The sequence below is a fragment of the Lepidochelys kempii genome, chromosome 7, assembly GCF_965140265.1.
Source record: "Lepidochelys kempii isolate rLepKem1 chromosome 7, rLepKem1.hap2, whole genome shotgun sequence".
NCBI classification, from domain to species: Eukaryota; Metazoa; Chordata; order Testudines; family Cheloniidae; genus Lepidochelys; species Lepidochelys kempii.
Window position 1 is genome coordinate 47,881,494 of NC_133262.1, and position 21,978 is coordinate 47,903,471.

Sequence of the window (21,978 nt, forward strand, 5' to 3'; positions counted from 1 at the left end):
ATACTGGAAACCTACTGACCGTGATACTTACCTTCATGCCTCCAGCTTTCATCCAGACCTCACCACACTATCCATTGTCTACAGCCAAGCTCTACGATACAACCGCATTTGCTCCAGCCTCTCAGACAGAGACAAACACCTACAAGATCTCTGTCAAGCATTCTTATAACTACAATACCCACCTGCTGAAGTGAAGAAACAGATTGACAGAGCCAGAAGAGTACCCAGAAGTTACCTACTACAGGACAGGCCCAACAAAGAAAATAACAGAATGCCACTAGCCATCTCCTTCGGCCCTCAACTAAAACCTCTCCAGCGCATCATCAAGGATCTACAACCTACTCTGAAGGATGACCCATCACTCTCACAGATCTTGGGAGACAGGCCAGTCCTTGCTTACAGACAGCCCCCCAACCTGAAGCAAATACTCACCAGCAACCACACAACAAAACCACTACCCCAGGAACCTATCGTTGCAACAAAGCCCGTTGCCAACTGTGTCCACATATCTATTCAGGGGACACCATCACAGGGCCTAATCACATCAGCCACACTATCAGAGGCTCGTTCACCTGCACATCTACCAATGTGATATATGCCATCATGTGCCAGCAATGCCCCTCTGCCATGTACGTTGGCCAAACCGGACAGTCTCTACATAAAAGAATAAATGGACACAAATCAGACATCAAGAATTATAACATTCAAAAACCAGTCGGAGAACACTTCAATCTCTCTGGTTACTCGATTACAGACCTAAAAGTGGCAATTCTTCAACAAAAAAGCTTCAAAAACAGACTCCAACGAGAGACTGCTGAATTGGAATTAATTTGCAAACTGGACACCATTGCATTAGGCTTGAATAAAGACTGGGAGTGGATGTGTCATTACACAAAGTAAAACTATTTCCCCATATTTATTTTCCCCCACTACTGTTCCTCACACGTTCTTGTCAACTGCTGGAAACGGCCCACCTTGATTATCACTACAGAAGGTATTTTTTCTCTTCTGCTGGTAATAGCTCCCCTTACCTGATCACTCTTGTTACAGTTTGTATGGTAACACCCATTGTTTCATGTTCTCTGTGTATATAAAATCTCCCCACTGTATTTTCCACTGAATGCATCCGATGAAGTGAGCTGTAGCTCACAAAAGCTTATGTTCAAATAAATTTGTAAGTCTCTAAGGTACCACAATTACTCCTTTTCTTTTTGAGGTAACCCTGTGTGTATCCTGTAATGATATGGTGCTTACAATGCCATTACCCAGATGCCGTTTGGTAATTAGAGTATAATTAAATGGTTAGCAGTTAATGTAGTATTGAGGAATAGTTACCTGGTGTCAGTCCCCCACAGTTTAAAACAATGATCTACTTAATCAATTCCCTGCCAATCAACAATGTCTCATTTAATCAATTCCATGCCATTGCTGGGGCCTCAGGCATCGGTGCACTTCAAGACCTTGTATTCTCTGCTTGTAGCAGACAGTAGTTGAGTCTGTGGGCTGTATATGTTGGTCTCATTTCAGTTGTTGGATTTAGTGTGCGGGTGCTGGGGGTGTTAGTGGCCGGTGCTGGACAGGAGATCTGACTAGGTGACCTGGTGGTTTCTTCTGGCCTTCATCTCTGTGACTCACTTTTCTTGTCACTACATGTTCATTCTCGGTGAAGGGAATAACGTGTGCTGGAAACTAGGCTTCAAAGTCTTCCATATCTTCCACCCACCCCTTAGCTTTCCTGGAGTCCTATTCAGAAAGAGCCTGCAGACTGTGTGTGTCAGATTTGAGGGTGGCCACTCCTAGAAAACATGTTTCTGATCCAGGGTGTCCACGTTCAGATGTGGGGGATGTCCAGGGACACTCGCGGATATGCGCTCTGGGACATCAGGATATCCACTCCCAATGAGGCCTCAAGTATCCATTCCCAGTGTGTAAATGTCTGATTCAGGATTGCTGGTGACATGTCCTTATCCAAGGAGGCACCACTTCAGGAGCATGCATATCTGCTGCAGGGTCATGTCTAGAGAATAAGAAAGTGAAGGAAGCCATCACTGGAATCAATAAAAAGAAGGGCCCAAGCCACCTCCGTGTGCATGCACATTGCAAGATGAGAGGCATCAAATTAGCCATACCTGCGTGTTAGGTGAAGAGCCATTGGAGATGAGGATACATAGGGCTGGGGATTGTAATGTGAAGAGGAGCTCGGATGGTTTGTCAGTCAGTCAGTCTGTGTGAACCCTGAAATCCCAAGAATTCCAAAGCGTTGTGCAGGATAATAAAACTAAAACCAGCAGTGAGGGGTCGGAAAGGAAACCAGGCTGGAGAGATTAGGTTTCAGCTTGGATGGAAAGAGTGAGATCTCTCTAGAGACATGCCCCAGTGGGAGGAGAGAGCTATACATCCAAAGTACACTGCATCTTTAAGATGCATCTCCAGTAAAGTGGCTTTGCTATGCTTTACTGTCCAATCCACGCAAGTGAAAAGGGGCTGATATAAAAACAGGAACAATTGTTACCTGAGCTCTTTGTAAGATGTGGGCCGTACTTCTGGAATGAGATCTGGGACTGGGAAGCAGATCAGGGTTGGAAGAACATAGCCTACTGGTCAGAAGACCCAGAGGGTAGCAAAGACCCTGATTCAAGCACATTGGATGAGTGGTAGCCCATAGACAGTCCAAGTGTGAAGACCACAATAAAATCTATCCTGGTAGAGACTAAGGACCAAGTTCTGAGTCTGTTGATGTCAATGGGATCTTTACCGTTGATTGCAGTTGGACTGGGATTTAGCCTGAATGGAATGTTGCTGCTGACATCCCGTTAAGGGGAAATCTAGGGATGTTTCTCATCTTTAGAACTGTTCTACTCCCATGTTGCTAGATGTCTTGTTCCTGCCAGGGTCACAGCATGAGGAATTGATGATGATATAGTGGCTTGATGTCACTTTAGAAGTGATATTATCCCATTGCAAGATCTATGGCATCTTTTAATCGGAGTATTAGCTGCATTGTGCTGGCTAGACATCTTAGGCATTCTGCCAGTGTAAATCCCCCTATCTGTCATTTCCGTCAGATCTGGTATTCTTCACGTCCTGCCCACTGCAAAGATCTGCTTTTGGCCCCTCCAGGCTGAATTAATTAATCCCACTGGGCACCCAGATGCCATGGTGGTGGGCTCCCAGATACATGCATGAAGCATTGCTGTGTGCTGTTGAACAGCTGCTGAGCTTCACCTGCATTTCAGCGGTGGGTCCTGTGGCCTGTGTAGGGCTCTCTTGGACATGCTCTGCAAATCTAAGTTCTAATGAGGATGATTCCATAAATAGTTGAGCCCACAAGCCTATCTCCCCATGTGAATGCTTTGTGTTATGGAAGTCAGTCAATCCTGTCAGGCTGAGCTAGGCAGACCATGCCTCCCGCTCTCCTCCAGACCTGTATTTCTCAGCAAACTGATCACCTCCTGAGTTCCTGAAGAGAGGGACACACGCAGTCTCGTCCCACCCAGCCCCTCGGGGTGGGGTGGAGCACAAGGCCTGAACCCTCCATCGGTCCTGTGGGTGGCAGCTGCTGCCTCTGAGACATGCTGGCACAGCATCTGGTTGGCTGACAGGTGCTGCTGGGCCCTGCAGCCTGGCTTCAGCTTTCACAGCTTAAACATCTCAGGCAGCGCATGAGTGACTCCAGCAATCAGATGGTTTGTGTAATGTGTATTTAACCCAAAGCCTCCCCAGCGGGGAGCAGTACACCTACCTGAGCAGATGGATGCTAATTGGAAAGCAGGCCAGGTTTGCTTAGGAGCAGGTGAGAGAGGTGTGTGAGCAGGATTGAAAACCTGCGTGGGGAAGAGAATCTGAAAGCGGAGCAAATACAGGATTGTGGGGAGGGGCAAAGGAAGGAGCAGCTACAGGCACTGTCGAGACAGCAGAGAGCAAGGCAGTGTTGTCCTCAGCCATCTAATTAGGATTGCTAAACCTGAGCCATTATGGCCTAAGTAGTGACATCAGTTCAGAGGCTACTGACCAAATGCCTTCTGGCAAGGGTGTTTGACTGCAGAGCCTCAGCCAGCCTGGGCGGAGAGAGTGGCTGTGGCAGGAATCTCTCTGCATCCATGCCTTTGCTGCCTGTCTCCCAGGGCAGTGCATGTAAATGAGGCAATGCACTGGGAAAGGGTCGTAATGCAGTTGGGAAAGAGGAGAGAGTGCGTGTGACAGGGAGAAGGGGGCTCAGAATTACACATGGGAACCAGATGGATCTGAGACAGTCAACCAGAGCAGAAGGCCGTAAATGGTGCTTAGATACCATGTGCTTCAGAGCAGGTCTCTTGGTAGCTCAAGCTGAGCTGGCCCAGGGCTGGTCAGTGCAGGAATGGGGAACCTCGCAGCTGATGCAGGTTATTGAGCACGCAACATTTTCCCCTCTGAGCCAGTGACAGCACAGTGTCCTGCTGCTGGCCCTCCTGAGGGGCGGGAGACAATCCAGTGCAGTAGGTAGATCACCAGGCTGGGAATCCGGGGAGTTGGCTGCTGTTCCCAGCTCTCCCATTGTCCTGCCGGATGCCCTTAGCAAGTCCCTTCCTCTCTCCAGTGGGGTCTACCCTAATGCTGTTGGGCAAATTCTTCCCCTCTTGCTCTAGTTCTGGGGCATTATTACCAGTAGCATCAACTACCACTGCTTTACCTAGCATGTCATCTAGCCCTGCCGCAATGCAATATGGTGCTAAAAAACCCCATGGCTTGTCTACATTATCGCTCCTACTGTTTCTAGCACCCCTGGAGCAGGGCAGATCCTGGGAGAGAATCTGAGAAAGACCTTGCTGTGACCAGCCCTCGTTCTCTCCCTCTGAGTAACGGATGTCATAATGCTCAGTCACCTTTGAGATCGATGGAAGGGAAGAGCTGCAGAGGAACCATGGTTCGTTACCCTTCCCTAGGTCAATGATTCTTTAAGCAGTCTGGGGGAAACTTCTGTAGAGTTAGTGCTTCATTAGGGATGGGGCAATCAGTGGGTCGCCAGCTAGCTCGCAGCAGTAGTCATCCAATCTGAGATACAGACAACGTGGTTTGGAAGGGGAACATGCAGGCTATGTTACAGCGCTGGCGCTGTGTACCGGCAGCAGGGTCTGGAGTCGGGCCATACTATGGTGGATGAAGGGGCAGAGCGGGTTCTGCAGCCAGGGCTGCCCAGTGGCATGATTCTCGCAGGACAATCATGCTCCCGGCAGGCCGGTTGCACCTGCCCGCAGCTAAGCTTGGGGCAGGAGCATCAGTTGCAACTTTTGGACACTAGTAGACCCTGTGGAGCTTAGCTTCCGGCTGTATGGCTGCCTTTCTGCTTGCTGCCCCTGCTGGACCCACCTGTGGATGGCACAGCAGCTGCGATAGGGTAGGAGCATGGGCAGGGGCAGCGGCTGCCTCAGTGGCCCAGCTGGCAGGGATGGGGGGGCGGGTCTCGGTATTATGTTTAGCTTAACAAAGAGAAGGTGAATGGGTGACTTTGTCACAGTCTAAGAGTACCTACGTGGGGAACAGATATTTGCTAATAGGCTCTTCCGTCTGGCTGAGAAAAGTCTAACATGATCCAATGGCTGGAAGTTGAAACGAGACCAATTCTGACTGAAAATAATGAATTTTTGACAGTGAGGGTAATTAGCTGTTGGAACAATTTACCATTTGACAGGTTTCAGAGTAACAGCCGTGTTAGTCTGTATTCGCAAAAGAAAAGGAGTACTTGTGGCACCTTAGAGACTAACCAATTTATTTGAGCATCCGATGAAGTGAGCTGTAGCTCACGAAAGCTCATGCTCAAATAAATTGGTTAGTCTCTAAGGTGCCACAAGTACTCCTTTTCTTTTTGCAATTTACCATTGTTTTCCTAAAAACTGTGCTCTAGGAATTATTGTGGGGCAGGTCTCTGGCCTGAGCTAACCAGGAGGGCAGGCTAGGTGATCACAGTGGTCCCTTATGGCCTCAGAATCTGGGAATTTGTAATAACCCTCTGCCCCCTACAGAGATCCCCATGGCCCTGCCTCCCAACCAGTCTGCAGACCCCCTTCCTCCCACTTGTGTGATTTGGTCTGATCCTTCTCCCCTTCATATCCTTCAGGGCTCTGAGCTGGGCTGGTGATCTCTCTGGGTGCTGATGATTTAGCCAGGGACAAGGGTGCTAATTGTTGTATCTTCAATAAACAGAGTGTATTGCCTTTTCCCCTAAAAAAAAATCCCGTGTACTTATAAGCATAACAAGGGGACAGTGATTTTTCCTGGTTAGCCTGCGTGCCCTGAATGGGCTGCAGGAGAAGTGAAGGAAGAGACACTCCCTCCGCTGCCACGGCCTGCCCTGACCCCACTTGGGCAGAAGGGGCACTCTCCCTTGTGTTTGAGTGTCAAAGGCAGCCCACCGCTGATGGAGAGATTACATGGAGGGAGTGTCAGGACCTCTGGTAACCATCTGTGAATGGCTGGTGATATTTAACAGAGGGGAGCTCACCTTGCATTTCTCCCACCTCATTACCCTGCTGGAGGCAGCAGAGCATGCTCATCTGCTGTCCCTGGCAGAGGTTACCACACATGGCTGGGCCGCAGACTCACACCCACCCCCAGCAGTGGCAGCCCGAGTGCCAGTGCCATTGCCATGGGACGGCAGAAGCTCACACGCTTTCGCCTTGCTGTTCAGCACCGCTCAACCAGACTTGCATTAGCTTAACAAGCTGGATGGGTGCTGCCAGCATGGAGAGAAAAGAGACAGAGTCCTCAGATCGCTGCCAGAGACAGGGATGAGCCACACAGCGCATGCTGTGTGTGCGGCATGATTCCCAGTGACCGCCTGGCATCATCGTCTGTCCCTTCCCAATCCAGGGCCAGGTTGTGCCATAGCCCCATGCCACGCCTCTTCTTTCTTCCAGGGTTAGGGGCTTTGTTTCCTCATCACGGTTGGATTAAATGTCTTCAGGGATTCCTGATCATTTGAGGAAGTCTCTGACTCGTATTCTGGGTGTTGGAGTAGAAAGCCATGCTGTGTCCTCTCTCCCGTCGATCTCACAATCTCTCTCTGGCTTTGTCTCCCCCCATTCCCCCCCTGAGCATTTGGGAAGAATCTGCCTTACTTTTGTAAGTGGCGTGTCTGCAATTATTTTTGTCATTATTTATTTGTATTACTGTAGTGCTTAGGTGCCCTAGGCATGCTCCAGAACCCCAGTGGGCTAGGTGCTGTACAAACACAGAACACAAAGTCCCGGCCGCAAACTGCACCATCTAAGTATAAGGCAAAAGACAACAGATGGATATAGAGAGAGGGATGGGAGAGCACAAGGAAGCAATAAAAAACTATTCATCAGTTTGAGAGGCAATGGTCTCAGCACACCAGCAGCCTCACGGGTGTCAAGTTTTTTTTTTGTAGGCTTCATGCCAGAAGAGAGTTTTAATGTGTTGCTAATATGTCAGTACTGGATGGGGATCTCTAGCAGCTTGGCTTGGTTCTGGGTCTGAGCTGTTCTTGTTTTAGATGCTGATCTGGTGTCCAAGGCATGTTTTGGGTTTGAGTGGGATTATGTTTGCTCCGCTGGTCGTGGGGTTAGAATTGTTGAGCGTGGAGAGTAATGATATACAGAAGTGGATCGTGTTTCCACATTCAATTCTAGCTCCTCCTGGGGCTCACTCCCACGCTGGCTGGCTACCATCCTAGAGATGACTATAGAGTGCCTAAGAAACGTGCCCTCAAGTCTCATGGTGATGAGCATATGATAGATAACTGGAGGATAAAGATTCCCTGTCACTTTTTATCACATACTCTGTGTGTGACCTTAACTCTGGTCTGTCACGTGGGCCTCATTACAGTATCTCCTTTAATTACATGATCACACACTAGTTCTCAAATAACCCAACAGAATACTGTGCCGTTTCTACTGCAGCGTCAGAGAAGCCCCCCTTCCCCTTCCATCTTGTGGTGCATTGTGGGATTGAGGCCTCAGGTTCTTGTCTGGAGGTGACACTGGCTCCAATCAGAGCTACTAATGGTCTCCAAAAACAGAATTCCACCGGAAAGCTATCCCGCAGCACAGAGGGAGGGACAAGTCACCCCTCTACTAGCTTTCCCGGTGCTGCATGTCTGTGTACTGGCCTGAGAGACAGAGAGCACTTTCACAAAAAGAAAAGGAGGACTTGTGGCACCTTAGAGACTAACAAATTTATTTGAGCGTAAGCTTTCATGAGCTACAACTCACTTCTCATCTCTCTGAGCTCTGCTACCTTGCACTGCCCACTTACGCCATCTCCTACTCCTCTGGAGCTGGGCCGTCACATGTCAAAGGCGAATTTAGCTTTTCAGAGGAGCCGCTAGAAGATAAAATGAATAACAAAGCACCTTCTGGATGACTGTTGTTAGTCACACTCACTTCTGATTAAAGATCATTAAACATGAAATTAGCTCATTTGTGTTATGGGTCTCCCAGGGGTTCCGTTAATTATGAAGTGCAGATGGCCGCAAACTGGGGCAGCTCTGGAAAGGGGGCAGAGCTGTGTGGGAGTTGGGAGAGATGCTGGGAAGGCAACGGAATAGAAATTAATTTTTTTCCCTGTCCTTGTTGTTGTAAACCCCTCAGCATTTCACAACAAATCACAGATAATTAATAAGTACATTCCCTTAATGACTAGGCTTTTTAATAGCAGAAATTGGAAGATGCTGTGTCAATTCTTTCTTTCTTTTCCCCCCATTCAGTTTTTTTCTTTCTCGCTCTAATGAGAGTTGCTGAGACTGCTGTGCAATGGGTGATGCAGAAACCCACTTCCTAATCCCAGCCTCTGCCAGGCTGACTCCTTGGCTGCCCTTCTATCCTAGCCTGAATTGTTGGCTATGCCAGTCTGCCATAGAGGGACCTCAACCAGTGCCAGCTCACTCCCGTTCAGTTGTGCATTGCCCCATAGCTGAGACCTACTGCTGCAAACCACCCATGCACCAGGGCACGTGCTGTTTAATGGGAGGCTGGAAGCATGGTGCTCTGGATTGAAAGCAGTGGGAGCCTGCGTTCCAGAAGCACAAGGTACCATTGCTGTCTCCTGGGGGTTAAAACTATTGTCAAAACAGTTCACACTGTGAGTTGTTAAGAAAGAGAGATCCCTCAAGTCCCCAGACAGTCAGGGGAGAGAGAGAAGCTGCAAGCTCCATGGGGAGAGAGCAGAGCCCCATGGCGCGTGATGCGGGAGGTGAGGGGACAGAAGCACAGCTAGAGAAAAGTTTTGACAGGTGCCCCTTACAGCTGAAGGTAGGTCTTTACTGCAGTCACGGGGTGTGATTACAGCTTGAGTAGCGATACCCAAGCTAGCTTTTATCTAGCTAGCTTGGGTCCCAGGGCAGTGAGCTAGCCCAGCGAATAGTTCTGCAGGGCTCTGGGCAAGCTAACCCATAGTGAAACACACGCTGCTGAGCTTGGCTGCTCTGGGACCTGAGCTAGCTACATTAAAGCTAGCTTGGGTACATCCCACCCCGTGGTTACAGTGCAGACATACCCTGAACGGCAGCGTCCGTGCACGCTGGGAGCAAATTGCAGCTGCAGCATCTTCTCCTGCTAGATAGTTATCACCTTCCCCAAGCACGCAGGCTCCACCATAGCATGCTGCACTAGTGCTGGGCAGTACTGCTGGCCGCCTTGCCTGTGGTGGGGACAGCAGCAGTGCCCCTCCAGCCGCGCTCAGTGCCTCTGTTGCACCATAACACATCAGAGCAGTGTCCCAACACCTGCAGGGCACAGGGACCTTCTCTGCAGCCCAGCTCAGCCTGAGAGAGCCTGGAAGATGCCCTTTGCTGCTGCCAGCACACTGTGGACAGAAGAGGGCAGGTCTGGGCTAGGAAATGGGGACCTCATGGAGTGGGAGGGGGCAGGAGATGGAGGGAATGAAACAGAAGTGGGAACAATTAGGAGCACTCCAGGCTGGGGGCCTGGCACTGGGCCAGGCAGGAGCGTGTAGTTCCCAGGAAGGTTTGGGGAGCAGGTACGTGTAGGTGGAATAGAAACGCTAAAGGAGCATCTCTCTCAGGTTGGGTGCACAGCACTCTGTCATCATGAGTGCAGATAGCTACATGCTACACCATGGGGATGGCGGGGGAGTTCATACCGTTGTTCAACTGTCAAGCCACCTTGTTACAAACACGGGCAGTGGCAGATCTGCAGACAGCCAGGGCCTGTGACTGACAGCTTGGTTGTTGTGCAGCATCTTCGAACACAGAGAGCATTTCTCCTGCTACAGCAGGCATGACCCTTTCGTGGCACGACAGCCTTCCCCGCTCAGTTCAGTGCCCATCTACACTACAGATTCCACCATTGCTGTGCAGCCAGGCCATCCTCCATCCCGGTCACAACACAGCTCCGCTATGCAGCACAGACTGGGACCTGCCCACGCTGGAACCTCGTCCCGACTCCTGCTGGCTCTGTGCACATGCCCAAGGCTTTGCCTCAATTCAGAAATGCGGTTGCATTAACAAGGATATTTCGCTCTCAGTAGCCTGTTTGGTGCTTGGCCTCTGTGCTCAGACTGACAACACAGGGTGGTTTGGGGAAGGTGGACTCCTGCCCGCCAGGAACATGTGCATGGGTGTGCATGTCTGTGGTGCCAGCTAAGGTCGGGTGCGGGGAGGGTTATTTTGAAGAGGTTCTCTTGCCAGCTTCCCCCTCTGCCCCCCTTGTGCTGGCTCCATGCAGTGCAGCTCTGACGTACACCTGTGTAATTAGCAGCAGATGCCCCAGATGCCAGCGAGGCTGCTGTTTGTCATTCTCTTCCATTGCAGCGACAGGCAAGTCCCATGCGGGGCTAAACTGATCACGTGCTGCAGAGAAGCTAAAAGTAGCACTGAGGCTCCTGAGGAGTCTGCTGCCTTCAGCTTAAACCCGGGGAGAGGGGGCGCGCGCCTTTCATCTCCACTTCCTGACTGGACTGCTGGGAAGCCTGAGGGGGACGACGTGGGGCTAGCAGTCTGGGCAGGAAGAGGCAGCACAGCAAGGGGCAGAGGGAAGAGAGCGCGTTAAATGGAAGAGCTCAGAATCACTGTAGGCAGGGGCTCTGAGAGGGAGACTGTTGCAGGCTGATGGCCCTTGCGACTTTCCTGCGCAGCAGCGTCTTCGCAATGCGGCATCAGCGTGGTGTATTGTCCTCTCCGTCACAAACCCCCAGGAATGACTCCCAGGGCACGGCTCAGCCCTTTACCCCCTGTTGTCACTCGACGGCCTCAATCGTGTCACAGCTCTTGGGGCGCGGGAGGGAGGTAATGGGCTCTTTCTCCCAGCTGGCTAAGCCCTTCAACGCCAGGAAACGACTAACTCTTCCACCCTAGTTCTGCCTCTTTGTGTGTACGCCTCGTTAGGTTGCAGCCCGTAATGGCACACTCACAGCGTAACATACCATGTTCTCCCTGGCTTTAAATATACATGCCCCATGCCTTGTCTTCCCTTGGTCCACAAACCTCCGCAATGGGCCTAGAGCCTGGCAATGATTTAGGGGCCCCCTCCGTCCCAAGAGGAAAGCTAGGAGCAGTACAATTAGGAACATTGTGACCAAAACTGTTTACAGCTTTCATCACAGCTTTTGCAACACCGCTGGTGTTCAGATATGGATCCTGGAGAGTTAATTTGGCTGGTGAAATGCCAAGGTACCCAGGGATGTTAGTGAAAGCTTATAGTCCTGTTGCTATAAATAATTCACCTTTTTTTCTAATAGCTATGTATTTTCTGGAAGGGGGTTTGTGCACACGCCCACCAATCAATTTCACTTATGTGTCCTGTTGTATCATGCCAGGAGAGGTGCGGGCACCTGGTCTTTTGCACATTTCCCAGGGTTGTTTGCTACCTGATGCAAGAATTCTTACAGCCTCTTTAGATCAGGTCTTGTGGCAAGGCTGCGTTGCGCGGCTTCCAATTGCTTAGGGATTAACACATCACAAAAGGCACGGAGGCGGTCAATAGGAGATTATAACACCCCGGACAATCAAGAAAATATTAAAGTGTAGCTCAGGATTATGAGAGGGGAAAGGTTTGCATCACACAAAGCAGGGACTTCGGCAGATCGCCTCCATAAGACACATGAGCGGTTCCCAGGAGAGGTTCTAAGACATCTGGAAAGGGAATAAATTAGAAAATAGTGTGTCATAAATAAGAAGAAACGAACCCTCACACTCAGGAGCCCGTCCTCAAAATTCAGACTGAATTAAATGTACTATAATCCTTCATTTTAGAAACACCAGGAAAATAATCCATGAAGCAGGGCACTGCTCTGACTCTGGAGCATTCAGTACCACCTGGTGGTGGTAAGGGATGGAAAGGGAATGCTGTTACCATTGCAGGTTCGAAGCAAGGGAAGGGAGAGAAAGCTGGAGCTGATTTTTGGAGGGGGCATGAATTGGGAGAGGGCATTCCAACCCTTCATAGTCCCCCAGAGGAGTCCTACCCACGGCTGTGTTACTAAGCCAGTGACCCATGAGAAAGCATTCATTCTCAATGAGTCTGTTAAGTTGGGATCCAAGGACAGTCTCTACGCAAAATAATAAATGGACACAAATCTGACATCAGGAGTCATAACATTCAAAAACCGGTAGGAGAACACTTCAGCCTCTTTGGCCACTCAGTAACAGACTTAAAGGTGGCAATTTTGCAACAGAAAAGCTTCAAAAATAGACTCCAACAACACACTGCTGAGCTTGAATTAATATGCAAACTAGACACCATTAACTTGGGTTTGAATAGAGACTGGGAGTGGCTGGGTCATTACACATATTTAATCAATTTCCCTAAGTTAAGTATCCTCACACCTTCTTGTCAACTGTCTGAATGGGCCATCTTGATCATCACTACAAAAGTTTTTTTCTCCTGCTGATAATAGCTCATCTCAATTAATTAGCCTCTTACTCCACCTTTTCATGTTCTCTGTGTGTGTGTATATCTTCTTACTATATGTTCCATTCTATGCATCTGATGAAGTGGGCTGCAGCCCACAAAAGCTCATGCTCAAATAAATTTGTTAGTCTCTAGGGTGCCACAAGTACTCCTGTTCTTTTTGCGGATACAGACTAACACGGCTGCCTCAGAGATTCATGGCAGCCATCAGTTTGGCCACTTTTGTGGCTCAAATCTGCTGTTTTACTCAGATAACCTCATCACTGGCCAGCACAGGGAAAAGGAAGAAGAACAATCCCCACGGTCTCTGCTGACCCACCATGTGGGTCGGGGAACAACCCACAGACCTTCCCCTCTGGTGGAACCCACAGTCCAGGTCAACTCCTCCTGTGTCTGATCAGGGGTTGGGAGGTTTGGAAGGAACCCGGGTCTGCCCTCTACTCCAGATTCCAGCGCAGTGCCCTGTAGCTGTCTCGAGTGCCTCCTGGAACAGCTGGGCGACAGCTACAACTCCCTGGGCGACTTCCCCATGGCCTCCTCCCAACACCTGCTTTACCCTCACCACAGGACCTTTCTCCTGGTGTCTGATAATGCTTGTACTGCTCAGTCCTCCAGCAGTACACCTTCCTACTCTCAGCTCCTAGTGCCTCTTGCTTCCAGCTCCTCGCACACACACCACAAACTGAAGTGAGGTCCTTTTTCAGCTCAGGTGCCCTGATTAGCCAGCCTGTCCTAATTGATTATAGCACTTTCTTCTTAATTGGCTCCAGGTGTCCTACTTAGTTAGCCTGCCTGCCTTAATTGGTTCCAGCAAGTTCCTGCTTGTTCTGGAACCGCCCCTGTTACCTTACTCAGGGAAAAGGGATCTACTTTCTCTGGGACTAATATATCTGCCTTAAAAAACAAAACAAAACAAAACAAACTCTCCTGTAGCCATCTGGCCTGACCCTGTCACAGAAGGTACATGTGATGGTGAACGTCAAAGATTAGCTTATGCCTTACATGTTGTGTTCCTTTCTAACCAGCTGCCAGACATCTCCCCATTGATTGTTCTTCCACTCTATGCCTATGTAATTTGCCCGGATCTCTTTAAGCTTGAGCATGCTGTCAGCTTGGGTCTTAACAATCTGGAGAAGAAACAGGAAAGCGCTTTAGCTGAGCAGATTTTGTCTAAGGATAACTCCAAAGAAGCGTTAGTAGCTCTCTGCTCCTTGCGTACATTCCTAGTGAGGTCAGCGTGACAGAGGTGGTAATATTGACAGCGACACGGGGAGTTGAATTAACTCACCAGATGCAAACTCTTGGCCATCTGTGCGAAGAAAACAGCTCCAGGGGATGTAACAGGTGCTAAGCAACTGATCTGGCTGGGACAGTTTGTGTCCTAAGGGACCTGTGTTTCAGGTGTGCAGCCAAGTGGCTATGGCTGTAGCATAGGGACAGCTGTGAAGTCTTAGGAAGACATGAGGTGGTGGTGGTGATGATGTAGCCAAGGAGAGTTGTTGTCAGCTGAGAAACATTACCTATCAGACTGGAAGGGAAGGGTGGAGGGAGAGGGATGGGAGAAGAGATTTTGTAGCTATGTAAGTGCAGTTAATTCCTAAGGATATGTCTGTACTGCAGTTACAGGATGTGAATGCAGCTCGAGCTGACATACCCATATTAGCTTTAATCGAGCTAGGCTGGGTACCGGAGCAGCAAAGCTGCGGCAGCATGGGCTAGCTCTGCAAGTAATTACTTAGGGTTCCAAGTAGGTTTCTACAGCCCCTCTGAAGCCCCATGCTGCCACAGCTTCGCTGTTGTGAGACCTGAGCAAGCTAGATTAAAGCTACGAGCTGCAGTGACACCCTGTGATTGCAGTACAAACATAGCCTAAGAGGCAGACAGACCATTTTTCAGTGTTTTTTATGCATGGATGAGTTAAAAACGTAACTGCAATGCACCCTGAAAAGAGAGAGGTGTGTGAACTAAGAGCGTGGGCCAAGGGGAACCTGGCTTGTAGACTGCTGTGGATTTGTCTCTCAATGACCACAAGTTTGCACAGCTGACATTTCACTCTTCCCTCTGCATGAGCACTGAATCAGTGCCCTGGCATGATCCCACAGGGCAGGGTATTACACAGATTGCTTCCTCCTTCCTATAGCCTTGGCCCCTTTAACCGCTGAAGATGTCAAACCACATCATTACATTCTGCCTTCCTAAATTTCCCCCTTCACTTTCTGTTGAATGTTTGACTTTCTTTTTCACTTCCTGTCCTAAACTGCTGTGCATTGTTGGCCTTCTCTGAAAGCTGCCAGGTTCCACCCTAGAGGTGGCTGCAGTAGAGGAAGTAGCTCCTGTTTAGTATATGCGAAGCTTGTAAATGCCCGACATTGGCCAACATTTTTCAAAGCGACCCGTGATTTGGGGCAACCCACTGGAGACACCTTACAGAGAGCTAGTTTTCAGAAATCACCAAGCATTCACCCTCTGCAAACCAGGCCTCTTTAAGATGTCTCAAGTTGGGCCCCCCAAAATTACTGGTCACTTTAAACGTCTTGGCCACTGTGTGTACCAAAATTGCTATGATGAAAACAACGTCTTTACGGAAAACCATGTTTTTTGTTTACAGTCACCGGGTGACTCTTAGCTTTGTCCATACCCAGACAGCCCCTAGGACTGACCGTGCCATACACTAAACTTCGGGTGCTGGTCTTGTCACCCGATTCATTACACCCCTTCCCGTGCAATGAAGTAAGGTCTATAGCTTTGGTCTTGTTTGTTATGTTCTGTCTACGGTATTATACTGCCAGAGCCGGAGCCCAGCCCTTGCTGCTGGGAGACACAAGGGGAAGTGGAGCACTGATGGCTGTGTGCATGTTTCCGAGGCCATCTTGCTAGCACAGATCCAGCTGGTGTGCCCTGGGCTAATGTAGACTGCGCACCATGGCATAGGTCACTGGGAACTGAGTACACATGCCAGCCGGCCTGCTAGGGGCAACATGCATTCCTCCATGGGATTTAGTGCATGCTCTATAGGAATCCTGTCCTGCTGCTGCATGGCTACCCTGGGTGGTTCAGAGGCTCCGTATACCCTCTGGGCTCCCATCACTCCTGAGGGGGCAGGATTTGGCCCACAGCTTTATGGAACCATTCCAGTCCATGAGCCCCTTAGCAATGGCCACGAGGTGTCTTTCACACGTCCATCACTGCTGCTATTCTTCATCAGAGGCTCCCCTTGCCCAGCCTCCCTCTCCTTGCCCTGTGGTGGAGAGCCCTCCTACGGCCTTTGGGGAGGCAGGAATCACACCAATGCCATTATCAGTAACAAACACTCCCCATCAGCAGCAGCAGTCACCTCTGTCAGCTATGGCCCAGTGTCCCTCCATCACTGATTGGGGGCGGCCCCCTTCCCTTTGAGCTCTGGCTGGTCCTTAATGGCAATGCAGGCTTATGGGACCAGGCTGCTCCCAGGGCTTGTTCCCCCAGCCCAGAGCTCCAATTTTCAGACTCCTGGGTCCCTGCAGCAGCCGCTGGTGCTCACGCTGCTCCACGCTGCCAGAGACCCAAGGGGCACCGTACATCTAGCCCCCTGTGCCAGTTGCCACCTTTTCTTCACAAGAGCCTTGCAACTGGTCATTGGGACAGAGTTTCTTGCTATCCCTCTCTCTAACCAGTTTCTCCTGCTTGCTCAACCCCTACTGCCAATCAGAGACTCAGGGGGTGGCGGGTGAGGGCACAGGCTCACAGCATTATGGCTGGTTTGTGGGGTTTCACACCTCTCTATCCTGAAATACCTAACTGACTGCAGAGAGGTCGTTCCCCACACTGGCTCCTGCCCACAACTTCCCTGTGGAACAGAACAACAGGCCAGTGAACACACATTTGGGAGAAGGCCCCTTCAGCCATGTCCACACACCTGTAGAGCCATGTCCCTAAGCTTGGCCTGAGCCCGTTTGCTGAGCCGGGCCTGTGGCGATGCAGTCAAGGGGCGTGGGAAGTGAACTGAGATCCCTGCAGGTTCCTTGCCTGAGCTGCTGTTCTCAGCATGGATCGTTTTTCCCTTTAAATAATAATAGGAATAATAATAAAATCCCATCAGCACTGACACGGCTCCAGGAGAGAAAGCTGTCTTGGTGTAGCGGCTGATTGAATGGCAGCCATGTTAGCGCTGAGCGCACTGTCACTGCTGCTGTATTTCTGCATCCAGAATAGTCTCCCTCTGCCCTGTGATTACCCCTTTGGATGGAAAATAGAATTCTATTTTGACAGTATTACTGCTCTCTGAATTGCCTTTCTCTTCGTGAATTTTATCAGCTGCCGCCTGTCCTAGCACACGGGGCGAGGAATCAGAGCAGACCTTTCTGCATAAATGGTTTCTAAATACCCCAAATGAATTACGTGGGTTTCTCCAAGGGAATGGTGAAGCTGATTTTTATTCTTCAGGCTGTTGGTTTGCTGCTGCTGCTGCTGGGGGTGAAGGGGAGGGCGGGGCTTGTGGCATTTCCAGCCTTCCACCAACACCACAACAGCCACCTCTGATTGAGAGAAGCATTGTGATCGTTTAGTCCCGAGGTTCTCAAACTGTGGTCCGTGAGCTCCATTCAGGTGGTCCGCGGATAGTTCCCTCTAAGGTGCACACCTGGGCGGTCGCACACGAGAGAATGAAGGGCCACCCACCTAATTAGTGGAGCCGCGCAGGCGTGGCTCTACTAATTAGGTTCCTGGACCCTGGAGAAGATGCACATGTAAGGTGAGGTGGTGGCCTTGAGGAGAATTGGGGGTAGGTGGGAGGAGGCAGTGGACTGAGAAGGTGGGGTGGGGGGAATTTGGGACATGCAGGGCTGCTGCGGCCAGAGAAAGAGGTGACTTTCCCCAGCTCCAGGGCTGCGGCTGCCAGGGAGAGACGGCTCTCCTTCCCAGCCTCTGGTCTGTGGGTGCTGTGGTGGGGGAGAGACTCCCCTCCTTCCCAGCTCCAACTTGGGGGCTGCTGCTGTGGGTGAGAGAGGGAGAGACCCCCACTCCTTCCCAGCCCCAGCTCGGGGACTGCTGCAGCAGGGGAGAGAGGGCACATCCATCGCATTAGAAAGGTAAGACTACTGATATTAAAATATGAGTTGTGTGCTTTTATTTGTAGAACAAGCAATGTTAATTATTATTAAGGTTTTTTTAATATAGTGCTTTTATCCAAAGTGCTTTACAATAGTTAGCTAACGGTAGAAACAACATTTGGAAAGATGATTAAGTGATCCGCCGAGACCCTCAGCAATTTTCAAGTGGTCCACACACAAAAAAGTTTGAGAACCACTGATCTAGTCTGATCTCCTACAAGACACACTCTGTAGATTCCTCCCAATGATTCCTGCAGGTGGCCCACTGACTAGTGTTTGAAGTAAAGCAACGTTCTTTGGGGCTGTGACATCACAGCCCCTTCTTGAACAAGGCACTGTGATGTCACCAAGCCTCCCCTGTGATGATGCATCATGATGTCACCAAGCAGGAGAGGTGATGAGCAGTGACATCACAGTCCCACTGTGATGATGTACTGAGATGCCACTAAGGTTGTGATGGTCAGGGAGGAGGAGAGGTTGTGGGCCATGATGTCATATCCCCCACTCCGACATCATCGAGGCAGAGATGGTGAAGCAAGTGCTACAATTAACACCGACTCTTAGAAACAGAAAGAAATAAAGTGCAAGGGGAGGGAGGAAGGGGAAGGGGAAGCTGGAGCCGTCCAATAGTCACTGCGACGGCTCAGGCATGGGGTTCATTTTAAAGCTCCTGTCTTTCTCTTGGGAACCTCCTTCTGAGCCTTGTTTCCAATAGCCTGGCAAGTGGGGAGGCAGGGGGAATGCACAGCCTCTGCGAGCATTTGGGGTGGTGTGGGCCTGCCAGCCAGGGCTGGGCATACCACTAACCGGAGCTTTTACCTTTTCTTTGCAGGAGGAGGATATTGAATACTACGACTCCAAGGCAGACACGGAATATGTGAGTACAATCCCTGCATTCTCCAATAGTCACAGGTAGGGGGTGGGCCTGGGCTGATGCTCTCCTCTGCCTGACCCACTCTGATACAATGCATGGAACCTGCGCTTGTGGCAGCTGTTGGCAGGAGCATGGTCTTTTGCATGGCAAAGCTATCCCAGACAGGGGAACAGAACCTAGTTCATTCGGGTTCATATCAATACAGGGTGTTTGGCTGCTAGGTCTGGGAACTCGCGGCAAGTTCCTAGTTTTAACAGCTGGACTCATTGCATGGCAGAGGCAGGAGCGCTGGCAGAGGGGGAGCTCCCAGCTACTCCAGTCCCCACCTCTCCCAGCGGGGGGCGCTGTAGGGAATGGGACAGGTGTCAATGTGGATAGGGGTCGATGTTATGACTTTGCTGAGGTGCTTTTTAGATTTTAATGCTGAAATCTTACAAGCTGGATTTGCTGTGTGTGATAGCCAATGTTAGAATGAAATCTAACAGGAGAATCTCTTTTTATCAAGTCCAGGGGGCGTTAGCTTACCAACTTAATACTAAGTTCTTCTTAGGTCAACTTTTAGCTTGAACAGTATTTCTCAAATCAGGACACTGGGTTATTCTTAACCAAACAGCAATTTATTAATTCACCGAGAACCACATCAGTATACAACCAACAGTTCACCAATCAAGTGTAGACACAACCAATGTTCCAGTTATGTTCTGCACACTCCAATACAGCCTTGCAAGCAGTTGTCACAGAATGCAAATTACTAAGATTTTTTTATCACATTTGCTTAGGATCATCAGTTTTTTAGTACCTAGCACAAGTATCACCCTTCTAACATTTCTCCAAGGAGTAGGAATGTACATGTCTGTAAGGCACTTTTAAGAGTGTAGTTCCTGTTATATGAATGGATTGGGGATGATGGACAAGTTTAGAATATCAAAAGCAATTACCTGAAGTTATGGTCCAAATCTCTTTTAGGCCAATTCGCTTGGGTTTATAAAGGAGTGCACACATAGAGCATGAGTTAAAATCTAAACTATGGTTACTTGATGTCTCACTGGAGAGCCTAGACTGAACAAGGTACCCTTCAGTTATTTATGTATAAATAAAAGAGGAATACAATCTTTGACATGAAATCTCACCACTTCTTCTTATCTAGTTAACCCTGGGATGTAGGGAGAGTCCGTTCCACATGGTTGGTCCAGGAGTCTGTTGCAGTGCGGGGATTCAGTCAACTCTGGGGTCCCCCATGGTGACCTCAGATTTATATACCCGAATTCCTGGGCTCATTGGAGGGGACCATCCTTGGATTTCCATTGGCCAGTTGCCATATGATCGCTCATATTTCACCCCTTTCAGTTTCTCTGCCGCTTCTGTTGGTATCAAATAGATGGCGCAGGTGTATAATAAATTTCTTCAATCCTTTTCTTATCGGAGGCTTTTTAGTTCGATTCAGTTCAAGGATTTAAGTTCAGTATTAGCCCATGTTATTAATTGAAATTTCCCCCTTTTTAAGAAATTTATTTTAATAATTCCAAGCTATACTGTGGTTAGGTGATTGTATTTTTTCATCTTCCTTTTTGTGCCTATCACTGCTAGAATGCAGCAATCACTTATCAAGGAAACAAACAAAATCCATTCTAAGCCTTTTCGTTTGGTGGATACAGTCTTCGATTTTATATGAGCATTTCACATTATTTAGGGCAGGGATCGGCAACCTTTGGCATGCGGCCCATCAGGGAAATCCACTGACGGGCCAGGACGGTTTGTTTACCTGCACCGTCTGCAGGTTCGGCCGATCGCAGCTCCCACTGGCTGTTCCAGGCCAATGGGGGCTGCAGGAAACAGTGCGGGCCAAGGGACATGCTGGCCGCCGCTTCCCGCAGCCCCCATTGTCCTGGAACGGTGAACCGCAGACAGTGGGAGCTGCGATTGGCTGAACCTGAGGATGCTGCACATAAACAAACCATCCCGGCCCGCCAGCAGATTTCCCTGACGGGCCGCGTGCCAAAGGTTGCCTATCCCTGATTTAGGGCTTGCAATAGAACAAGAGATATTACCCATACATAAAGAGCGAGTTTACCTGATTCACAGAGCAGATAAACATGCAGCTTCTAATTCAGAGTGAAAAACATATTGACAAGACAAAACAGATTATCTGTGGTATATTTGATTTATTAGGAAAACAAACGTATAGTTGATAATTTGGGGTGAAAACATGTGGTTTGAGTGTCTTGGTGTAACAGGCAGTTTGCCCTATTTGACCTTCAGTCTCACTGCCAGGTAAGTATAGTTTGTTTAATTTGCAGCTTCCCCACCCATCTTTGGATCAACTCTCAGGGCACGTCTGCGCTGGCAATGTTACAAGCACTGGCAGTTAGAGTGCTGCTCAGAGCACACTGAAGGGAAACCACTGTTGTGCGTTCACACTCAGCTGCCTGTGCAATAGTGTGTTCACACTTGCGGCACTTGAAGCAGTATTCGGAGCAGTGCTCTCTGGGCAGCTATCCCATAGAGCACCTCTTTCTCTTCTGCTGCTAAGAGATGTGGGAAGGCGTAGGGGGTCGCGGGGCATTCTGGGTCCTGTCCCTATGCCCTGTGATGTATTGCTTCGCGTCCCAGAAATCCCTGTGCTTCCATCCGCATTTGGTGACATATTCCAACAGTTTGTGTACTGAACGCCCTGCATCTTTGGGCTGCAGGAATGGATCCCGAACTGTTGACCAATATGCTGCTCGCTCTGACTAACACAACACAAGTGGCAGTGGAGTTATTCCTTAAACTACAGTGGCAAGAGGGGTGCAACATTGATCTCGCCAGGTGTAGTAGCTACAACAGAAGATTGCTTGTGGCATTCATGTAGGTGCTGACCACAGTGGAATGCCATTTTTGGGCTCGGGAAACAAGTACTGAGTAGTGGCATCACATCGTCGTGCACATCTGGGATGACGAGCAGTGGCTGCAGAACTTTTGAATGAGGAAAGCCACATTCATGGGACTGTGTGATGAGCTCACCCCAGCCCTGCAGTGCAAGGACACAAGAATGAGAGCTGCCCTGTCTTTGGAGAAGCACGTGGCGTTTGCACTGTTGAAGCTGGCTACTCCAGACTGCTACCAATCGGTTGCTAACCAGTTAGGAGTGGGAAAGTCGACAGTTGGACTC

The 21,978-nt window shown here is 49.6% G+C and overlaps 1 protein-coding gene across 6 annotated transcripts in view; it reads left to right on the forward strand.

Annotated features, from left to right (window-relative positions):
- CACNA2D2 (calcium voltage-gated channel auxiliary subunit alpha2delta 2) overlaps positions 1-21,978 on the forward strand; it is a 587,011-nt gene that overhangs the window by 387,311 nt on the left and 177,722 nt on the right. For all 6 annotated transcript variants that reach the window (XM_073352554.1, XM_073352555.1, XM_073352560.1 and 3 more), the window contains one exon: positions 18,786-18,830. In XM_073352554.1, the coding sequence (XP_073208655.1) occupies positions 18,786-18,830 (45 nt within the window). The remainder of the gene's footprint in view (positions 1-18,785; positions 18,831-21,978) is intronic.